General features: G+C 42.8%; 1 protein-coding gene across 5 annotated transcripts in view; it reads left to right on the plus strand.

Moving 5' to 3' along the window:
• Positions 1-831: 831 nt before the first annotated feature.
• Positions 832-21,389, plus strand: part of SPNS2 (sphingolipid transporter 2) — a 126,443-nt gene continuing 105,885 nt past the window's right edge. For 3 of the 5 annotated variants that reach the window (XR_006388220.1, XM_044285205.1, XM_044285206.1), the window contains exons 1-2: positions 832-1,304; positions 1,405-1,938. Coding sequence is in view for 3 of the 5 variants with exons in the window: in XM_044285205.1 (XP_044141140.1) it covers positions 1,190-1,304; positions 1,405-1,938 (649 nt within the window). In the remaining 2 variants the exon portion in view is untranslated. Of the gene's footprint in view, positions 1,939-21,389 lie in introns of all 5 variants that reach the window. The other 2 variants (XM_044285207.1, XR_006388221.1) reach the window with 2 other exon arrangements.

Below are 21,389 nucleotides of genomic sequence, written 5' to 3' on the forward strand. Positions count from 1 at the left end.
ACATCTGCATTAATGAAGCCCAGTACACTTAATGAATAGTGCACAGCTTTTACATCCACTGTCAATGTAGATGATTGCAATTCACTGAGCAGAACAATCCACAAGAAGGAACCAGAAAAAAACACTACATATGATTTGTATTAGCCGGACTTCAGAAATATTTCAGAGATTCCTTAGGGCAAACGTTTTTTCTCTCTTAGCAGAATGATCTGTAGAGTGTTGGGAGGGAAATTCTTAGATTTAATGCCATGCACTATGTTCTGTTGATGAAATGAGATAGATAGATAATAGAGAGAGAGAGAGAGATAGATAGATAGATATGAGATAGATAGATAGATAGATACATAGATAGATACATAGATATGAGATAGATGATATGAGATAGATAGATAGATAGATAGATAGATAGATATGAGATAGATAGATAGATAGATATGAGATGGATAGATGATAGACAGATATGAGATAGATAGATAGATAGATAGATAGATAGATAGATAGATATGAGATAGATAGATAGATAGATAGATAGATAGATATGAGATAGACAGATATGAGATAGATAGATAGATAGATAGATAGATATGAGATAGATAGATAGATAGATAGATAGATAGATAGATAGATAGATAGATAGATATGAGATAGATAGATAGATAGATAGATAGATAGATAGATAGATATGAGATGGATAGATGATAGACAGATATGAGATAGATAGATAGATAGATAGATAGATAGATAGATAGATATGAGATAGATAGATAGATAGATAGATAGATATGAGATGAGATAGATACTCTGCCCAGACTTCACCTCCATGGAGGAGGAAGAGAGACTCTCCATACTGCTGGGGGAAGAGGAGAACACAGCGGCCACAGCAGCACAATATATTACTGCCTGCCATAGACTGAGAGGAGCCTGATATTCCATGGACTCCCCACCCTGGATGTGTTCTCATCCCCCAAACTTACCCTATACTCCCACCCTGGATGTGTCCCCATCCCCCTACCCAATTATTTCCGACATGCTTTGGCAATGATAAAATGTATTTAGTCCTGCCAATAAAGCTTAATTGATTTGATAGATAGATAGATGAGATTATACATCAGGTTATTATTGGAACTGTTACAGCATGTTTTTTCTCGGTATCCTAAGATGCAGCGGGTATTCTTGATGTGGAGAGACAATGAAATGTCTTGGCTGGTCAGCTGACCTCCACAGATGCGCGGAGCCTGTACACGGATACAGAGGGGTCAGGATCGCCGCAGAAGCCGCTCTGGTATTATACAGCTACTTAGGAGGTGAAAGGAGCCAGCAGGTGGCGCTGCGCACAGCACTGGGGGAATGGCATTGCTAGCCCGACACATAGCAGAATCAGGTGTTATTACTTCTCTCCTCCAGGACCGTGGTGTAAGAGGGCGGAGCCAGGCGAGCGGAGTGCCCTGTCCCCTGCCTGTACACACAGCCACACACTCTGCAGTGGAGGAGGAAGCTCCAGCCGAGCTGTCAAGTACCGCACACGGCAGCCACTCACCGGGAGATGCGAGCCTGAAGTCCAGGACTGCTCACCCTCCCAAGCGCTTTGTCTCATTCACGGGAGCAGCACCCTGACTCTCCTGCATTCAGCTGCCCGGAATCACTGGCGGAGCTCCGGGCAGCAGCTCATGATGTGCCTGGAGAGTGATGGAGCGGGCACGGGGGGCAGCAGCCAGGACTGCATCCCAGGAGCGGAGGACGGGGGGGTGGAGACCCTCTCAGGGAGGATGAACCCGGTGACAACCGTTCTGGATATTAAATCGCCAGAGATGGAGAGTCCCAGCAGTAAAGCCAGCCTCTCCGAGAAGCCCGTCAACATGAAGCGTGCCAGGGTGGCAGCAGTGGGCATCCTCAGCGTGGGCAATGTGCTCAACTACCTGGACAGGTACACTGTAGCAGGTAAGTGATCCTGTGATAGGTGCAGGAGCTGCCATCAGTGCCACCTACAAACTTACCTGTGTGTGTGCCTATGTGTGTAGTAATTCCTGATGAATAATGTGTGGCATACAGTAGCCTTCAATGCATATAAAGTAGATGAATGAGATCCCTGCAGTGTGATGTCCACCACTGTCACCATACAGTAAGTACACTGTCATCTAAGGTCACTTGCATGGTAAGCAGGAAGGCATTCAACAATTGGGAGGCTTCAAGGTCATACACCTTTGCCCAGTCCTCACAGCTTCCCAAATCTGTATCATTTTCTGGTAGATGATCATCACAGTTAAGGTAGTCCTGTTGTGTGAGGTGGAAATACTCCTGAGCCACCACATCATTTATGGCATCTAACAAATGAAGATAGGATTTGCAGCATTGCAGTTCCAACAAAATCTAGACTTAAGGCCATTAACTGATTAAATGGCCACCAAGTATTCTCCAATGGACACAGCTCAGAGTCCTTGTGCTCCATGATTTGGTGGATGCTTTCTGGTCATTGTATGGTCCAGGAGGAATAGGCAGTAAATGTTACGTGGGTGACATAGACATCAGACAATTTTAAATATTAAGAATAACTATTGCCAATGAAAGATTTTAGATGTAACATTCCTTATTACATTGCGTTGAGGAACCTCAAGAACCTAGGTAGTCTACTGTTTTTAGATGGGTAGACTTCAACCTTTGGTGGTAGCCATACGCAGAACTCGGAGAATACATAAAAATCCAATCTTATGCGAAAACCAGACGAAACCCTGCCTCATCCCAAGAGGATATGGGTGTGAGTGAGAGATGAGACCACAAGGATGTAATAGCAGGTTGTGTTTTGGAGGCTTATATCTTGATTTAGCCCTAGGGCTATGGAGATAAGCATTCTGGAGTATGCTGCACTGTACATGCTCTAAATTATATTCCTTACAAGATTTATCCTTTGATATTTCTCATTTCCTGATATCACACTCAAGTGGCTACATGTGCACCTCCACAACTCATTATTGGATTGAGAATCAATCAATAGGATCCAAGACATATTCTGATTGCAAATTGATGTTTACTTGAATGAAGGACGTGTATATTCATTCCACAGGGATCTTATGTAAACTGTGTAGGTATCACCTCTGAATGAATTGCATATTTGTACTCATTACCTGAGAACCCTACCATGCCGCTTATGTGACTGTGTTGTTTACATGCACTTTACAGTATGTCAGCTACTTTCAGATCTATTATTTTTGCAGTCACAATAGTAGTAGGTTGTATAGAGCTTCCAGCATCATGCTTATTGACAGGCCATTCCATCACAATGACTGAAGCCTCCATTATAATTGGTTGTGCTACAGTAATGATATAATAGATTGTGTTCGTTTCCCAGCCTCTTGGTTAACCATATAGTGTGTGTATATATATATATATATATATATATATATTTATACACAGTCTAGTCACATTATTATGGCCACCAGCTAATACCTAGAGTAACCTTTGTGTGCAGCATGGACAGCAGCTAGACGAGCTGGGAATGACTCATTAAGGTCCTGGTAGGTTGTCACAGGTATCTGGAGCCATGCTGAGTGCAGTGCATCCCACAGCTGTTGGAGGGTGCGTGGGTTAGGATCCATAGAGCAATCATGATCGAGGTGTTCAACTGGGTTCACATGTGGGGAATTAGGGGGCCAGAGTGGTTCTTGGAAGTCTTAGGCTAGGTCTACACGGCGACATTTTGTCGCACCAATATCGTGCGAAAATTTTTATAATGATAGTCTATGGTGTCGCACTGCGATATGCTGCGACTGCGACGCAACCGTCACAAAAAATCAATTCGAGATGGATTTTTCTGTGACTGTTGCGTCGCAGTCGCAGCATGTCACATTGCGACACCATAGACTACTGTTATAAAAATTTTCGCGCGACATTGGTACGACAAAATGTTGTGCAACAAATGTTGCAGTGTAGTTGTGCCCTATATGTTGCGCGACACATGTCGTCGTGTAGACCTAGCCTTAGTCATGCTCTTCCAACCAATGTTGGACATTTTTAGCCATGTGACATGTCGCCATTTCATGCTGGAAGATCTCACCCGCCCCAGGGAAGGCAATCAGCATGTATGGGTATACGTGAGCTGCAAGGATGGATTTATACCCAAATCATTGGAAAATGCCTTCCACATGAATGAGTGGGCTCATAGAATGCAACAAAAACATTCCCCAGACCATACCACTGCCAACACCAGCTTGTGTTCTTCCAGCAATGGTTGCAAGGTGTTGGTTCTATGATGTTTCTCGCCCGACACAGCCACATCCATCCGTTTTATGAAGCAGAAAACATGACGCGTCGGAGAAGGCAACGCTTTACCAATCAGCGGAGGTCCAATTACGATACTGCCATGAAAATTGAAGCCTTTTCTGCCAATGCAACCTTGTTAGCAGAGGTGCAGTGACCATCCATCTGCCTTAGAGCCCAATATGCTGTAGTCTTCACTGAACTGTTGTTTTAGACACATCTGATTGGTTCATTTTGGTGGTGAGCTGCTCCACGGTAGGGTGTCAGTCCACCCTTGTGCACCTTTGTAGCTGACGTCCACCTCTCACATCAATGGCACGTGGTGCTCTGTAGTTTCCATGTCTCTTATTCACAATGGTGCCATTTGTCCACTTGCAATGCACTTTTACTACAGCAGCACATGAACAGTTCACAAACTGCGCAGCTTCAGAAATACTGTCACCCTTGGCCTCGCCATTTTTAACCTCTTCCTTTACTGTGTGACAGTGCATGCGGTCTTTTTTTATAGCTGGACTTTTGCTGTTTGTTCTGCACAATGATTGAAAGTCAGGGGTATCCAAGAGCTGCGCATCAGACTGTATTTAGCAGGAAATGTTTTGTCTGTATCTTAAAGGTGGCCATACCTATTAGACAAACTTCATTTGAACCCACACATTTTGACAGGAGGGCACAACCATCTAATATGTATGGGGTGTTTCTCTCCCCCAGTGTCAGGTGTTGGGGGGAAATGGTTGGGCAAGGAGATGTCTCCCCCAGAAGTGTAAGAAAACATGCATGTACAACCAAGCAGAGCATGAATGTGTATGGGGGATTGGGGGGGATAGCTGTCTGCTGAATGAGCCTCAGACCACAGCTATCTAAGGTGCATGGCCATCTTAAAAATAAGGTACTGCGACCATTTACAAGCTAGCGCAGCCTACAACTAGGTTTAACAGAAGAGAGATCTCAGAAGAGTTCTGTCACGAAAGGGTAGGGATAAGTACAGCCCTAAATTCCACCCACTCTCCTATCTCTACCTACTTGCACGGTCCGTCCTAACCGACGGGGTGCAACTGGGCGGCAGTCCCTATCTTACGTACGTGCAGGGGCCTAAAGGAAACAACAAGGGGAGAAAACAAAAGACAAGGACAGAAAAGACAGAAGCAACAAACTTCCCAGGCTGGGTAAAATCACAACTGAAACCAATAGAAGCCAAGGTCAAGACCCAAGAGGTAACAAGGGCACAAATGGGTAATTCAAGATCGAAGTCAATACAAGCCGAGGTCAGGAGCCAAGTGGTCGCGTCAGTACAAGGGGTAACACAAGATCGAAGTCAAACACAAGCTGAGGTCAAACAAAAGTAGTCACACATGCAGAGAACGTTAGTGAGTTAACAAGACCAATCACAGGCAACCTGTGGCCAGCAGGTTACCTGTTTAAATAGGTCTAATTTATAGATCATGTGACGTGGCCAGTGTCACATGACCCATGTCCAGCACATCAATACACCTGAGCGCCGACTCATTGACATCGGCGCTCAGTTCCCCCCTGCTCGTTGTCTAGGGGACGAAGGACACTGGCCATGCTTAAGAGGCGTGCACGGCCGGGTCCTCTCCACTCCCTTGTTACCATGGAGACGAGCGTCCTCGCTCCTCCTCACAAATGGGATGCCGGCGGCACTGCAGGGAGAGAGAGCGTCGCTGGTTCCCTGTTACAAGTTAATTATGTATGGATTAATTTTGGAGTCAGAATAAATTTTGGATGGAATGGAGTCCACCTCCTTCTTCAGAATAAAAGTATTACATGGTGGTGATGAAAAGCCTGACGCCATGATATTACTACAGGAAATGTGTTCCTGCTAATTATTTTACATGAGCCATTGATGACGAAGTTAACAAGTGGAGGAGTCAGAAGCTTGGATTAGTTCAGTTTATGGTTTGTAAGGTCTACAGCGCACATATACTTGAGCAACTCTGTTCATCTGGTCACCAGGAGGGGAAAACATTTTCACAGTATGTAATACTTCAAGTAACTGAAATGAATGGATAGCATTTCTTGTCCAACAAAAGACTGAATGAAATGTAATAAATCACTTGATACGTAGATATAACATCCCAGATTTTGCCTGATTCTGCTTTATATGGAGTAGTGTTCTGCTCTAGTTCTTAAAAATTCCACTACCGTGACCTCATATTGTATCATTCTTAACAGGATATCATGTATTTTAATGGCCCAGAATTTTCTGATTAAAGGGGAATTTATACTTGCATCTAAGCACATGCCTTGACTATGGAATGGAGTCTAGCAAAGCCAATATTAAAGAGGTTGTCCGGGTTCAGAGCTGAACACGGACATACCTCCATTTTCACCCAGGCAGCCCCCCTGACTTGAGCATCGAAGCAGTTCATGCTCCGATGCTCTCCTTTGCCCTGCGCTAGATCGCGCAGGGCAAGCGCTCTTTTGTTTACAATAGGGCTGCAGCTAACGATTATTTAAATAATCGATTAGTTGTCAATAATTTCATCGATTAATCGGGAAAAAACACCAAAATGACAAAAAAAGGGGTTTATATGATTTTACTTGAAAAATTATGTTCAAGGGCCATATTAAAACAAATTGTGGATGGCGCTGTTATGGGGGATCTGTGGATGGCGCTGTTATGGGGGGGTCTGTGGATGGTGCTGTTATGGGGGGATCTGTAGATGACACTATTATGGGGGATCTGTGGATGGCGCTGTTATGGGGGTCTGTGGATGGCACTGTTATGGGGAGGGGGATCTGTGGATGGTACTGTTATGGGGAGGTTGATCTGTGGATGGCACTGTTATGGGGAGGGGGATCTGTGGATGGCACTGTTATGGGGAGGGGGATCTGTGGATGGCACTGTTATGGGGAGAGGGATCTGTGGATGGCACTGTTATAGGTAGGGGGATCTGTGCACTGTTATGGGGAGAGGGATCTGTGGATGACACTGATATGGGCGGATCTATAGATGACACTATATAGCATCAGCACTAAAGCCCACCCAAAGGTGACGTCACCAGGCTTTCTGGCAGCCCCATAAAGAGCCCGGTTTGTCACCGGAACTCTTGAAAATGCCTTTGCCCTGCGCAATTTAGCGCAGGGCAAAGGAGAGCATCGGAGCATGAACTGCTCTGATGCCAAACTCCGGGGGGCTGCCTGGATGAAAATGGAGGTATGTCCGGGTTCAGCTCTGAACCCGGACAACCCCTTTAATTGACAAATCTGTAAATGTTTCTAGATTACACACTGCAGTTTGGAAAACTGGATTTAGATAAATTTAGAGTGTATCAAAATAGTATATGGAGTAGGAAGACTGACTAGCCAGATGTATGGGGATCCTGAGCCAGCTCATCATTTATAAAGGAAGAAGCTGAACAATGTAAAGGACCTATAGTAATAATAATAAATGATCTAGTGAAAAGTAACATGTATCCACATATAGGAATGTCTGGTGTATAGAAAATACTCCTCATATTTTCATCATGGCATGTGGTGTGTAAATGTAAGAGGACTTCAGTGGCATCTCCAAACACAACACTAGACAGTCATCTCCTCTACTATCATTAAGTATGGCTTTTATTGGTTTCTACAGAAACTATTGGATTCTGGTCCTCCTCGAAAACATTAAAGCTGGCCCCTTTCCCTTAGGGTACCATTGAGGGCATAATAATTATACACCTAGGGAATCCTACAATGAGGGTAGTGTAGGTTTAATTATGTGTTGGTAATTCAGTAGACTACTGCCCCATCCTTTATATATGGCACCATGTCTGTATGTACTATTACATGTGGATAAGTTAGGTGAATACTGCCCCATCCTTTATATATGGCACCATGTCTGTATGCACCTATATGGATAGGTGTTTTTGTGACTACTGCCCAATCCTTTATATATGGCACCATGTCTGTATGTACTATTACATGTGGATAAGTTAGGTGAATACTGCCCCATTCTTTATATATGGCACCATGTCTGTATGTACTATGACATATGGATAGATGTTTATGTGACTGCTGCCCAATCCTTTATATATGGCATCCTGTATGTATTTACTATTACATATAGGTAGGTGTTTATGTGAATACTGCCCAATCCTTTATATATGGCACCATGTCTGTATTTACTATTACATATGGATAGGTGTTTATGTGACTACTGCCCAATCCTTTATATATGGCACCATGTCTGTATGTACTATTACATATAGATAAGTGTTTATGTGAGTACTGCCCCATTCTTTATATATAGCACCATGTATGTATGTACTATGACATATCAATAGGTGTGTATGTGACTACTGCCCAATCCTTTATATATGGCACCATGTCTGTATTTACTATTACATATAGATGGGTGTTTATGTGACTACTGCCCAATCCTTTATATATGGCACCATGTCTGTATGTACTATTACATGTGGATACGTTAGGTGAATACTGCCTCATTCTTTATATATGGCACCATGTCTGTATGTACTATTACATATAGATAAGTGTTTATGTGAGTACTGCCCCATCTATTATATATAACATCCTTCTGTATTTACTATTACATGCATATAGGTGTTTATGTGAATACTTTGCACTTTAATGAAATAAACAAGAGTGTGTATTGGGCAATGCAGGTTCTCCAGGCTGGAAGGTACTTACCATAATCTGTCTACTGACAGTACATACACAGATGTCGTCTGTTTGAGTGTATGTGCAAAGGTCTAGTTTAACCCATGTCAGACACAATCATCAAAGCCTTTATTTAGAATATGTGGTGCAATGTGATGTACTTTTCACACTTCCTTGTACAGTGCCTATGCATCCTATCCATTGGCATCCATTACACATAGGCACCCTTTTTTATGAACTCGTATGCACCTAGTTTACATTCTTTAGTGGGTGCTTCTGTATTGAATAGCACAATCTTCTGCACTATTCCATGCAGTAAAAAAAATCTAGTATCCCTGATGGATACTGGTCTGAAAGAGGCCAAAAGGACCAGGTAGACTGGGTCCTGTAGGTCTGTTTAACTTTTGTCAAATTTAGGTTATTGGTAAAGAGCAGGTTTATGAATATTATTATTTTGTTAAATATTTATGTCACTTTTTACCTGTGTTACCAGTACATCCTTCACTTTAAAGGGGTATTCTGGTTATGTTAGGTTATACCCTATCCACAGGATCTGGAATAACTATTACATTGGTGGGGGTCTGGGAGGGTCATGCTGCTGTAGTAATTGTTTTTATCAAGCCCCGAGTGTTGGATTCACTTGTACATTGCTCAGTACTGCTCCGTTCTGGAAAACACCTGAAACAACAGGTATGCTTTAAATAGTAGCATGAATGCATTGCTATAGTAAAACATACTATTACCATCAGTGATAATATCAACACATATTTGATTTTTTGAAAACTATTTAAGTGGGAAAAAAACAACAACCCGAAACGAACATACGGATGCGAACAGCATACGCTGTGCTGTCCGAATTTTTTGCAGCCCTATTGAAATAAATTGGTCTGCATCGAATACGGACCAAAAATACAGTCGTGTGCAAGAGGCCTTTATGTGTAATTGGACAAAGGGTGACGATAAAACCCTGGCACTTGCTATTGGCGTGAAAATATTAACATTTTTTATATCATACTATATCATATCATGCATTTGACTCCAGGCACAGAATGCCTCCATACCTCCCATTCACCCCAAAATTTGTCTGAACTATTTTGTATCTCATGCCAAGCTATTAGTTGATTTGGCAAGAGTCTGATACGATTGCTGTCGGACAGCAGCCTAGTGTCACATATTACAATCTATTAATAAAGCTTATCATTTATGATGTATGATATAGACAGGCATTGTTCTATACAATATTACATAGGCAGGTAGGAAGGCATGAACATCACAGGAAAGGAATGTGTGTGGAATGTCTTTGGAATGCTTTAATCACCTGTGACATCCCTGCCTATATTTTCTATGATCCCTTGTGAGCTTGATCTAAGACCCAAACGGGTACAGAAGTAATTATACTCATTTTTAATAATTACAGGAGGCTTTTGGCAGATTATATTGCAATGATTTGCTTGAACCAGAGACATAAACTTGGGTAAACACCTTGTCAGAAGCGACTATCAGCGGGTACTTGTAGCAAGTGTGCATTCAGTAACAGGCAGGACGGCATTCCTTATGAGCTTGGTGAGCAGAAGGCCAAGTGGCATGTCCACCCGGTGTACTTCCCTGTGACAGTGCTTCAGCCAGCCAGAAGGTGCGCACAGTAAATCTCATTAACACCAAGTAATCTGATTACAGTGGATACAAGATTGGGCCATTCAATGAATTCATTCACCATGTGCGTGTCTGTAAATAATGTTATGTACAGATGTAGCAGGGCTGAAGTTGTTATTTCCTCTGTGCATGAGTTAAGATAATGCTGTAGGATTCAGCTGCAGCTCTGTGGAGCAAAAATCACACTATGTGCTAAATGACAAGGCCAGCTCTGCTACATCTGTATATGGATGCAGCAACGACTGTGCTAATTGTAATGATCTGCATGTTGCTAGGCTATATTGGATAAAGATCTCGAGTTTGTTGGGTCTTACATAACTCTGCAAGGTGTGCAAAGACCAGAGAAAAATGTCGCTATATCACATATTTAACATGTTTCTATTTTGTCTCTCACTATTTAGATTTAATTAGCAGATGTGACAATCAATTTATATATACTCGTGTGTGAAATGTATACCATAGTAGTGCGATCTCAAGTCAAGATAGCCAGTCTTAGGTAATTTGCCCATGGTTAACATAATAGATCGCCAGTCTTAGGTAATTTGCCCATGGTTAACATAATAGATCGCCAGTCTTAGGTAATTTGCCCATGGTTAACATAATAGATCGCCAGTCTTAGGTAATTTGCCCATGGTTAACATAATAGATCGCCAGTCTTAGGTCATTTGCCCATGGTTAACATAATAGATCGCCAGTCTTAGGTAATTTGCCCATGGTTAACATAATAGATCGCTAGTCTTAGGTCATTTGCCCATGGTTAACATAATAAGCAGAAGACTATAATTTCAAATATCATTGAGGATGTTTAAAGCATGCTTGTCAGTTTAAAAAGGTGAAGCCTTTTCTTTCACTTACCATCAACCCAACTGTAAAGCATGGCGCTTACTTCTAGAAGACCCCGTCCAGTGATGGCTAACCTCCGGAACTCCAGCTGTGGTGAAACTATGACTCCCAGCATGCTCCATTAATTTCTGTGGAGTTATGAGAACAGCCAAGCAAGTGTGCATCTTGGGAGTTGTAGTTTTACCACAGCTGGAGTGCCGGAGGTTAGTCATCACAGCATTAAGCTATTATCAGCCAAACCCGCCATTTTCAGCGGGAACAAGCTCCCGACTCTTCCCAACTGATGATGTTGAGGGAGAGAAGGATCGGGCACTTAGAATTTCAACGCTGATTCTTTTGTTCTCCCAGGAGATAAACCACCCGCCAAGTGTGTATGTATATCGGGGAGTCGGGAGATGTAGCTGAAAGCCAAACAAGCTCATTCGGCCAACAGCTGTTTGTGTGGGCACCTTAAGGCCCCTTTCACACGGGCGAGTATTCCGCGCGGATGCGATGCGGGAGGTGAATGCATTGCACCCGCACTGAATACCGACCCATTCATTTCTATGGGGCTGTTCACATGAGCAGTGATTTTCACGCATTACTTATGCATTGCGTGAAAATCGCAGCATGCTCTATTTTGTGCGTTTTTCATGTAACGCAGGCCCCATAGAAATGAATGGGGTTTCGTGAAAATCGCAAGCATCCGCAAGCAAGTGTGGATGCGGTGAGATTTTCACGCACGGTTGCTAGGAGATGATCGGGATGGAGACCCGATCATTATTATTTTCCCTTATAACATGGTTATAAGGGAAAATAATAGCATTCTGAATACAGAATGCATAGTAAAATAGCACTGGAGGGGTTAAAAAAATAAAAATAAAAATTTAACTCACCTTAGTCCACTTGATCGCGCTGCCCGGCATCTCGTCTGTCTCCTTTGCTGAACAGGACCTTTGGTGACCATTCATTTCAGGAACAGGATTTTTTTTAACCCCTACAGCGCTATTTTACTATGCATTCTGTATTCAGAATGCTATTATTTTCCCTTATAACCTATGTTATAAGGTAAAATAATACAATCTACAGAACACCGATCCCAGACCCGAACTTCTGTGAAGAAGTTCGGGTTTGGGTACCAAAGATGCACGATTTTTCTCACGCGAGTGCAAAACGCATTACAATGTTTTGCACTCGCGCTGAAAAATTGCGGGTGTTCCCGCAACGCACCCGCACATTTTCCCGCAACGCCCGTCTGAAAGAGGCCTAACTGTTGAACAAGGCCCTGGTTGACAGCTAGATGTGTTAGTGTTAATATACATAAATTGTTTGTATGTTGTCATGAATATGTATTATAGGCATCAGTATACCCTTTCATGGGGTTTTTGTACTAGGAGATAGTATATGCATCATTCAATGGTGGGCTTCAACCAGTGGAAGCCCTGCTGATTCCAACAGTTGGCTTTTTATCATAAGGTACCCATACACATTACTCACTTACAGCCAAAGTGTTTGTTCACGGGGTAAAATTTAAGAAAACTCATTCATTTTAGCCAACCAACAACAGTCTGGCATCACCTGGAAACAAGTCGGCCATATTTAATATATTTAATTTAATATATATTTCATACGATATTTTCATCCAAAAGATCGTTTATACTTGTCAGTGGAACATGTATAGCCAATTTCAAGCAACTGTAACAGTTTGTCAGAAGATTGCTTAATGCTCGTTCAACCTACTTCTTATGAGTATGACCTCTATACTGCTGGCTGGTGGAGGACTGCTAGGACTTCTACCAAGCTCTATAGACATTAGATCATTGGAAGATCCGGTCAGAATAGAAGGTTTGGCAGCCAGTGACTGCATGCTGTTCTTTCATGTCTTAATACCTACATTAATACCTGGACTGATTTTAGTGCAGGCCCTCACTAGGATTTTTGTGTCTCTTGACCATGTGAATCTGCTTATGGTTCTCACACTATCTCTTCTACGTCTGGTTTTGTTTGTTGCCAATTTGCAGTCATAAATGATGACTATTAAATAAAATAGGATAACGTGCATTGTTAACTGGTTGAAATACTGAACTTTCTAAGACATTAAATATGGCAGCATAAGTCGTTTCATCTGTATTAATTAGGCTATTTCTTTCCCGTGTAAAACAAGCCAAGTTTGTACACATCTGGGGCTTGTTTTAAAAGCAGAAATCTTTTTCAGTATAGATTTTTGGCTCATTCCACGGATCTATGAGCAAGTCATTGATATATATTAGGTTGAGCTAAAGAGTAGTAAAACTGAATACTTGATGTAGGAAAACCTGTTATTATTCTCAGGCAGCCTTTATAGTGATCAATGCCATTGGTATGTCGTATCTATTGACTCCCGAGCCAAGTAACACACAATGAGATTTCCCATACTACCTACATATGATTCAGTTCAGGCATGCCTGGATTCAACAGCTGAAAATATGTCTTTTCTAAGATTAGCTTCTTCCAAATGTTTTTTTGGGGTTCAATTTAAGGCTCCCATACACATTAAGTATTGTTGGCCGAATCCGCCGAGGGTTCGGCCGACAATCTCGTGTATATATAGGTAGCCCCCGACAGATGACATTGACGGAGAGATGGGTCTGGCGAACTGAATATTTCCCATCAACCCTTTTAGTCTTCCAGATGATAAGCCACCACCAGAAACGTCATGCCTAACAGTGATCTTACAGCATAATAGCAAGTCCTTCCTGAATGCAAATGGGTATCATTACTATGCACTCAAAGTGGCAGATTAGGACCCCCTACTCCAGTCGGAAACATCAGCCAGAGACTTCAGGGCCGTTTACACAAGCAGAGAACCCTAAAGATAATCACTAACGAACATTCTAGGAACACCAATTACCCGGTGAATGAGCAAAATGTTCGGTTATCGGGTAAAATGAGCATTTGTACACAGACAAAAATCTTTGTTTGCCAGCAGCAGAAGGTGCTGTTTAAACATGATCTGCTGCTGGCAAACAACGAGTCAGTATAGGGAAGAGTGATGGCATTAGTGATCGCTTCTCCCCCTACTGTGGAGGAGATTGCTTCATGTAAATACAGCAGTCTTCTCCACTAACGAGCAGAAGATTGTCGGGAAGGAACGATTCTGTTCGGTTCAGGTTTTTTTTTGCCCGTATGCGGAACCATTCACTTCAATAGGGCTGCAGAAAAATGGAAATGACTCTGTGTGCATTCTATGTCTGTGTGTCCGCATGGGCGTGCCACAAAAAAATAGAACATGTCCTATTATTGTCCTTGCATTACGGTCAAGGATAGGACTGTTCTATTATGGCCCAGATGTTCCATTCCACAAAATGCAGATACTCGGCCGGTATCCATTATTTGCAGATCCTCAATTTGTGCAGGGGCCTTAATGTGTATGGCCAGCTTAAGGACCTTGTGCCAGAAACATAAATATATCCCGCCCAACAGATACCACTTTTCCCAAATGCCACCATTTATTAAAACTGCCTTATTCTAAAGTAAATCGCCTACCATTGCATCCTGTGGGGAATCTGTTGTGAGTTTCAGTTGCTGTTGGTTACGTCCTGTAGTGGAGCCTTGTAATGTAGGACGCACAAGCATTATTGGTAAGAACAAGGGGCATAGTTAGTGCCGCATGTCCTGCCAATGTCAGGACATATCTCACTGCCCTAAGTAGGGTTGTTGCAGGTATCAAAATATCGATACCCAATCGATACTTTTGTCCCGTATCGGTTCGGTACCGGGATTTGCCTTTTACTGATAATAGGCTGCGCTACTGTGCAGCCCAGTATCAGAGAACATGGAGCGTGCTGTTGTCAGTGCACGCCATGTTCCCTCAGCAGCACAGGGGAGAAGGGGTCACTCTCTCCCTCCCCCTGTGCCGCTGCTGCTAATGAGGAGAGAGGGGCAGAGGAGGGGCGGGCGCACTGCGCCACCAATGAAAATGAACGTCTAATACAGATACAGGAGGTGTGTGCGGCGGCAGAATCACATAGCCTGCACCCAACCTCTGTGACAGGAAGCTGGGTGCCACACCTGAGGGGTTAACTACCACGGATCGCAGCGCCCTGTCATAGAGGCCGGGTGCTGGCTATGTGATTCTGCCACCGCACCTGCCTCCTATATCTGTATTAGACGTTAATTATCATTGGTGGTGCAGTGCCCCTCCATCCCCAGTATTAAAAACATTGGTGGCGCAGTCCACCCTCAACCCTCCCCCCTAGTATTAGAGTAATTGGTGGCGCAGTGCGCTCCCCCCCCAGTATTAAAATCATTGGTGGTGCAGTGCGCTCCCACCCCCTAAACCCCCCAGTATTAAAATCATTGGACACAGGGTCCCCTCCGCTCCTCTTCATTGGTGGTGCAGTGGCAGTTGTGATTGGAGCCCCAGCAATGTAATACTGGGGCTCTGATCGGTTACCATGGCAGCCAGGACGCTACTAAAGCCCTGGCTGCCATGTTAAGCTCTCTGCTGCTGTGTGTACTATGTGGGTGAATAGGACAAGGGATGAAAAGATCCCAGGTTCTAGCCCCTAAGGGGGGAAAATAGTTATTAACTAACTAAAAGTAAAAAGAAAAACAACACCAAAATATTAAGTATAAATCACCCCTTTTCCCAATATTACATATAAAATACAGTACAGACCAAAAGTTTGGACACACCTTCTCTTTCAAAGAGTTTTCTTTATTTTCATGACTATGAAAATTGTAGATTCACACTGAAGGCATCAAAACTATGAATTAACACATGTGGAATTATATACATAACAAAAAAAGTGTGAAACAACTAAAAATATGTCACATTCTAGGTTCTTCAAAGTAGCCACCTTTTGCTTTGATTACTGCTTTGTACACTCTTGGCATTCTCTTGATGAGCTTCAAGAGGTAGTCACCTGAAATGGTTTTCACTTCACAGGTGTGCCCTGTCAGGTTTAGGCCTCTTTCACACTTGCGTTGTCCGGATCCGGTGTGTACTCCACTTGCCGGAATTACACGCCGGATCTGGAAAAACGCAAGTGTACTTCAAAATGCTTTCAGTGTTACTATGGCACCCAGGACGCTATTAAAGTCCTGGTTGCCATAGTAGGAGCGGGGGAGCGGTATACTTGCCATCCGTGCGGCTCCCGGGGCGCTCCAGAAAGACGTCAGAGCGCCCCATGCGCATGGATGACGTGCCATGCGATCACGTGATCCATGCGCTTGGGGCGCCCTGACGTCACTCTGGAGCGCCCCGGGAGCCGCACGGATGGTAAGTATGCTGCTCCCCCGCTCCCCGCTACACTTTACCATGGCTGCCAGGACTTTAGCGTCCCGGCAGCCATGGTAACCACTCTAAAAAAGCTAAACGTCGTATCCGGCAATGCGCTGAAACGACGTTTAGCTTAAGGCCGGATCCGGATCAATGCCTTTCAATGGGCATTCATTCCGGATCCGGCCTTGCGGCAAGTCTTCAGTTTTTTTGGCCGGAGCAAAAAGCGCAGCATGCTGCGGTATTTTCTCCGGCCAAAAAACGTTCAGTTCCGGAACTGAAGACATCCTGATGCATCCTGAACGGATTTCACTCCATTCAGAATGCATTAGGATAATCCTGGTCAGGATTCTTCCGGCATAGAGCCCCGACGACGGAACTCTATGCCGGAAGACAATAACGCAGGTGTGAAAGAGCCCTTAATAAGTGGGATTTCTTGCCTTATAAATGGGGTTGGGACCATCAGTTGCGTTGTGGAGAAGTCAGGTGGATACACAGCTGATAGTCCTACTGAATAGACTGTTAGAATTTGTATTATGGCAAGAAAAAAGCAGCTAAGTAAAGAAAAACGAGTGGCCATCATTACTTTAAGAAATTAAGGTCAGTCAGTCCGAAAAATTGGGAAAACTTTGAAAGTAAGGGCTATTTGACCATGAAGGGGAGTGATGGGGTGCTGCGCCAGATGACCTGGCCTCCACAGTCACCTAATCGAGATGGTTTGGGGTGAGCTGGACCGCACAGTGAAGGCAAAAGGGCCAACAAGTGCTACGCATCTCTGGGAACTCCTTCAAGACTGTTGGAAGACCATTTCAGGTGACTACCTCATGAAGCTCATCAAGAGAATGCCAAGAGTGTGCAAAGCAGTAATCAAAGCAAAAGGTGGCTACTTTGAAGAACCTAGAATATGACATATTTTCAGTTGTTTCACACTTTTTTGTTATGTATATAATTCCACATGTGTTAATTCATAGTTTTGATGCCTTCAGTGTGAATCTACAATTTTCATAGTCATGAAAATAAAGAAAAAGGTGTGTCCAAACTTTTGGTCTGTACTGTATATAAACAATAAATAAATAAACATATTACATATCGCCATGTCCGAAAAGTCCAAACTATTAAAATATTTAAAAAATCTCTATGCGGGGAACGCTATAACAGAAAAAAATATATAAAAACTGCGTGATTTCCCATTTAGAATAGGACTGTTCGATTATGGGCCGGACGTTCCATAAAATGCGGAATGCACGTGGCTTTTTTTGGTATTTTATTTTTTCCGCGTGGTATCGAATGGTATCAAGTATCGCAATACTTTTTTATGGTATCGAAACCTCATCAAAATTTTGGTATCGCAACAACCCTAGCCCTGAGGCATGATGGGACAGCAGACACATTACAAACCAGGGAGTAGGATTCAAGCATGGGAGCTAATGAGATAAATTAGAAAAAAAAAATCCAAGGAGGAATGGGACCAGGAGTAATTGATGAAAATACACTTTAGAGTTAAAATCATTTGGTCATTGGTCACTGTTGCTTTGAATACAATGGGAAAGGCATTTTCAACCTCTATCATAAAGCAAAACAGGTTTCATAGGTGAATGTCAGCAAATATCCTACCTATTCTCATAGAGGAAAATATTGTGTTGGCGTTGTACAATCTGGTGTACAACCATAGATAACACATTTGTCTTTGTCTTAATACTTTTTATAGCAGCCCACATCCACAAACCTGCTTCACAATGCTGAGAAAATAAGAAACTCTTAAAAGGAGCCTTTTCCGCTCATAGTGGACTAATTGGACTACTCATTGCCCCATGCTTTTCAAATTTGGACACGTCTTCAATATGATCCAAAGATATTGTCCATAAATACTGTTCGTGCCTAATGAATTAAGTATTCTGGTCTCTAATGGTGACAATTTCACTGATCAAAAGGCCCGCTCTTATAATTGCGGCTGTAATGCACGCTGCTCGTGTTCTTTTTACTTCATGAAGTCTGCCCAGTCTTCTAATAAGATGGCTATTGTTAGAGGAAAAGATTAAACAAAATCCCAGGATTGCCGTGATAATGTAATCACAAGAATACAGTGACCACTCAGCCCGCCACATAGTGAGAGCTGTGTTCATTCATTATAGCTCTTCACTTCAGATCAGCATGCAATGTATGGGAAAACGAATGGCGACATTCCTGTCTAGAATGAATAGGGTATTTCTGTCCCCCTTTTATCAGTAATATTATATATTCCCTAGCTCCAAAAATAGCTAGTTATTGACTCTTGACCGGGAACACTGTGGACAAATTGCTTTCGGGGCCAGTTAGACCCTTCAGGCACCAGTTTTAATTTTTTTACGAAGCAGGCAATAAGACATCCATAGAAAGCAGTGCAAAGCCCTACCAGCAAACATTTAGGTGTGTTTTATCTATCCCATAGAATAACTTTTCTGATAACTTGAAAGGATATTAATGGGTCATGAGATGTAGGACTCAGAAAGTCAGATCTACTATGAGCTGGTGTAGATCCGAGCTATAAATTAAGTTTTCCAGGCTGCAGGGGATAACATGCACCCTTCACGTAATGCATATTCTGGGCTACCATACGTATTGGAAATGTTCATGATAGTGCCTTTGATGGCAATGAATGATAACCGCTTGCTATGGTACAATAGTTTCCTCTCTTTTTACCTACACCCTGGAGTGTTGTTATGGTCTGCCGGACACTATGGCACAGCCTCAGTGTATCCCTACTGCGGAACAAGTCACTGGCGAATTTCAACAATCGTAAGAATTCTAAACATTTGGGAATTCTTTTGTTTATATAGCACCTATAAAAATTGAGCCAATCTGTACAACCAATATTGTGTGGTCCATCTCCCATAACACCAATACAAATACATAATCACTAAAATCCATTCCCAATAGTCACAGTAAAAATGGTAAGACATGTCAGAAAAATACCCCAAAGTCCCTGGAGCCCTGTTGTTGTTCATTCATGGTTATAATCGCACATAAATGCATACTAGGACAAAAAAGATGCCATCAAGACGGCATCCAAACATATGTAATAAATACGCCCCCAGGAAGAAGCTTGGGTGAAACGTACGTCAGTGAGGCTGTGGGTCCCTTGATCCCTGGTTGGTTATGTTGATTTCTATTTGCACCCTATCTACACTCTACTGTTTGAACTTAGCTGGACCGTTGTATTTATTAGGGTCCATTCACACGTCCGTATGTGTTTTGCGAATTCGCAAAACACTGACACCGGCAATGTGCGTTCCGCATTTTGCGGACCGCACATTTCCAGCACTCTCATAGAAAATGCCCTTTCTTGTCCGCAATTCCGGACAAGAAAAGGACATGTTCTATTTTTTTGCAGAGCGGAAGTGCGGACCCGCGGATGCGGACAGCACATTCCGGACCATTTGAAAATGAATGGGTCAACACCTGTTCCGCAAAATTGCGGAACGGACCCGTTTTGCGGACGTGTGAATGGACCCTTACTCATGTGTTACATGTTTGGATGCCGTCTTTATGGTCCTAGTATGCATTTAGGTGCTATTATATCCATGAATGAAGAACAACAGGGCTCCACAGACTTTGAGGTGTTTTCTGACATGTCTTACCATTTTTACTGTGACTATGTTATACTAAAGATGTTACATTTATTAATGAATTAGTTCTGTGTCTGTATTGGTGTTATGAATTCTTTTAGTTGTCACACCTAGAGCTGTCTGTCTACGCTGAGGATGACTTTCTTCATGTCGCTCCGATTAAGGGTTTATGGGTGTTAATATTTACTGGATGAAATGCGTGGAATCCCTATGCATACTGCTGTGCTTCACTGTGAAATCTCCTTCACGTTCGTTCTGCATTCTTTTCCAGCGGAGCACCTGTGGCGTGTGAAATATCTCAGAATGTGGTAACCACATGTCCCATTTTGGGTAAGAACATAACAAACCTGCGGAACAGTAGGTAGCTTCTCCACATTAGGCGCCATTCATCCACATGACAGCCTTCAGAAGTATTACATTCATTTTAGTGTTGTAATACTATGGGACAGATTTACAAATCCTGTCCAATAAATGTGGTGCAATTAATGCCATTTTGGGCCTAAATTGAGCCTGAATTCTGGTGCATTTAGGATAGAAAATCTCTTCTATACAACTGAGGCTCTTTTCACCTCTGTGTTGGTCAGTTCTGTCGTTCAGAGGGTCTCAGTCATGCTGTCCGTCATTTAGCTGGAAAAATAGTGTAGATGCTGGAGGCTCTTAACACAGATGTGAACGCAGTCTTACTGACAAATTCGGTATGCGTTTAGCTGCCAGTTATGCAATGTGAAATAAATGGGACAGTGCCACGCATCTAATGCTGATGCCGTCATCTGATACCACAGATACAGGCTGATCTTAATAAAGGTTTTCCTGTATTCCAGGCCGCATTATCACCATTTTATAACTCCTCTTTCATAGTTTAGCATCTATCCCATTAAAACGCGGCCATTCGTTGGGGATTACTGTAATAGGATTTCATACAGCCGGTATGCAGAGAACAGTAGCATTGTACTAGGGCAATGGAAGAGAAGGACAAGAAAAGGCAGCCGTTATATCAGTCACGCACACGTGTTACAGGGTCCATTCAATCTACTATTGTTGTTTTACAAATCCCAACAAAAACAACCAGGGAAACCTTCCTTCTTTGGAAAACATGAAATAAGTGGGGCCATAAAGTGTCCATTTCTATAGTGTTTACTCTGCGAGAATATAGGGGGTTATTTATAAGACTG

The sequence above is a fragment of the Bufo gargarizans genome, chromosome 3 (genome assembly GCF_014858855.1).
Source record: "Bufo gargarizans isolate SCDJY-AF-19 chromosome 3, ASM1485885v1, whole genome shotgun sequence".
NCBI lineage: Eukaryota > Metazoa > Chordata > Amphibia > Anura > Bufonidae > Bufo > Bufo gargarizans.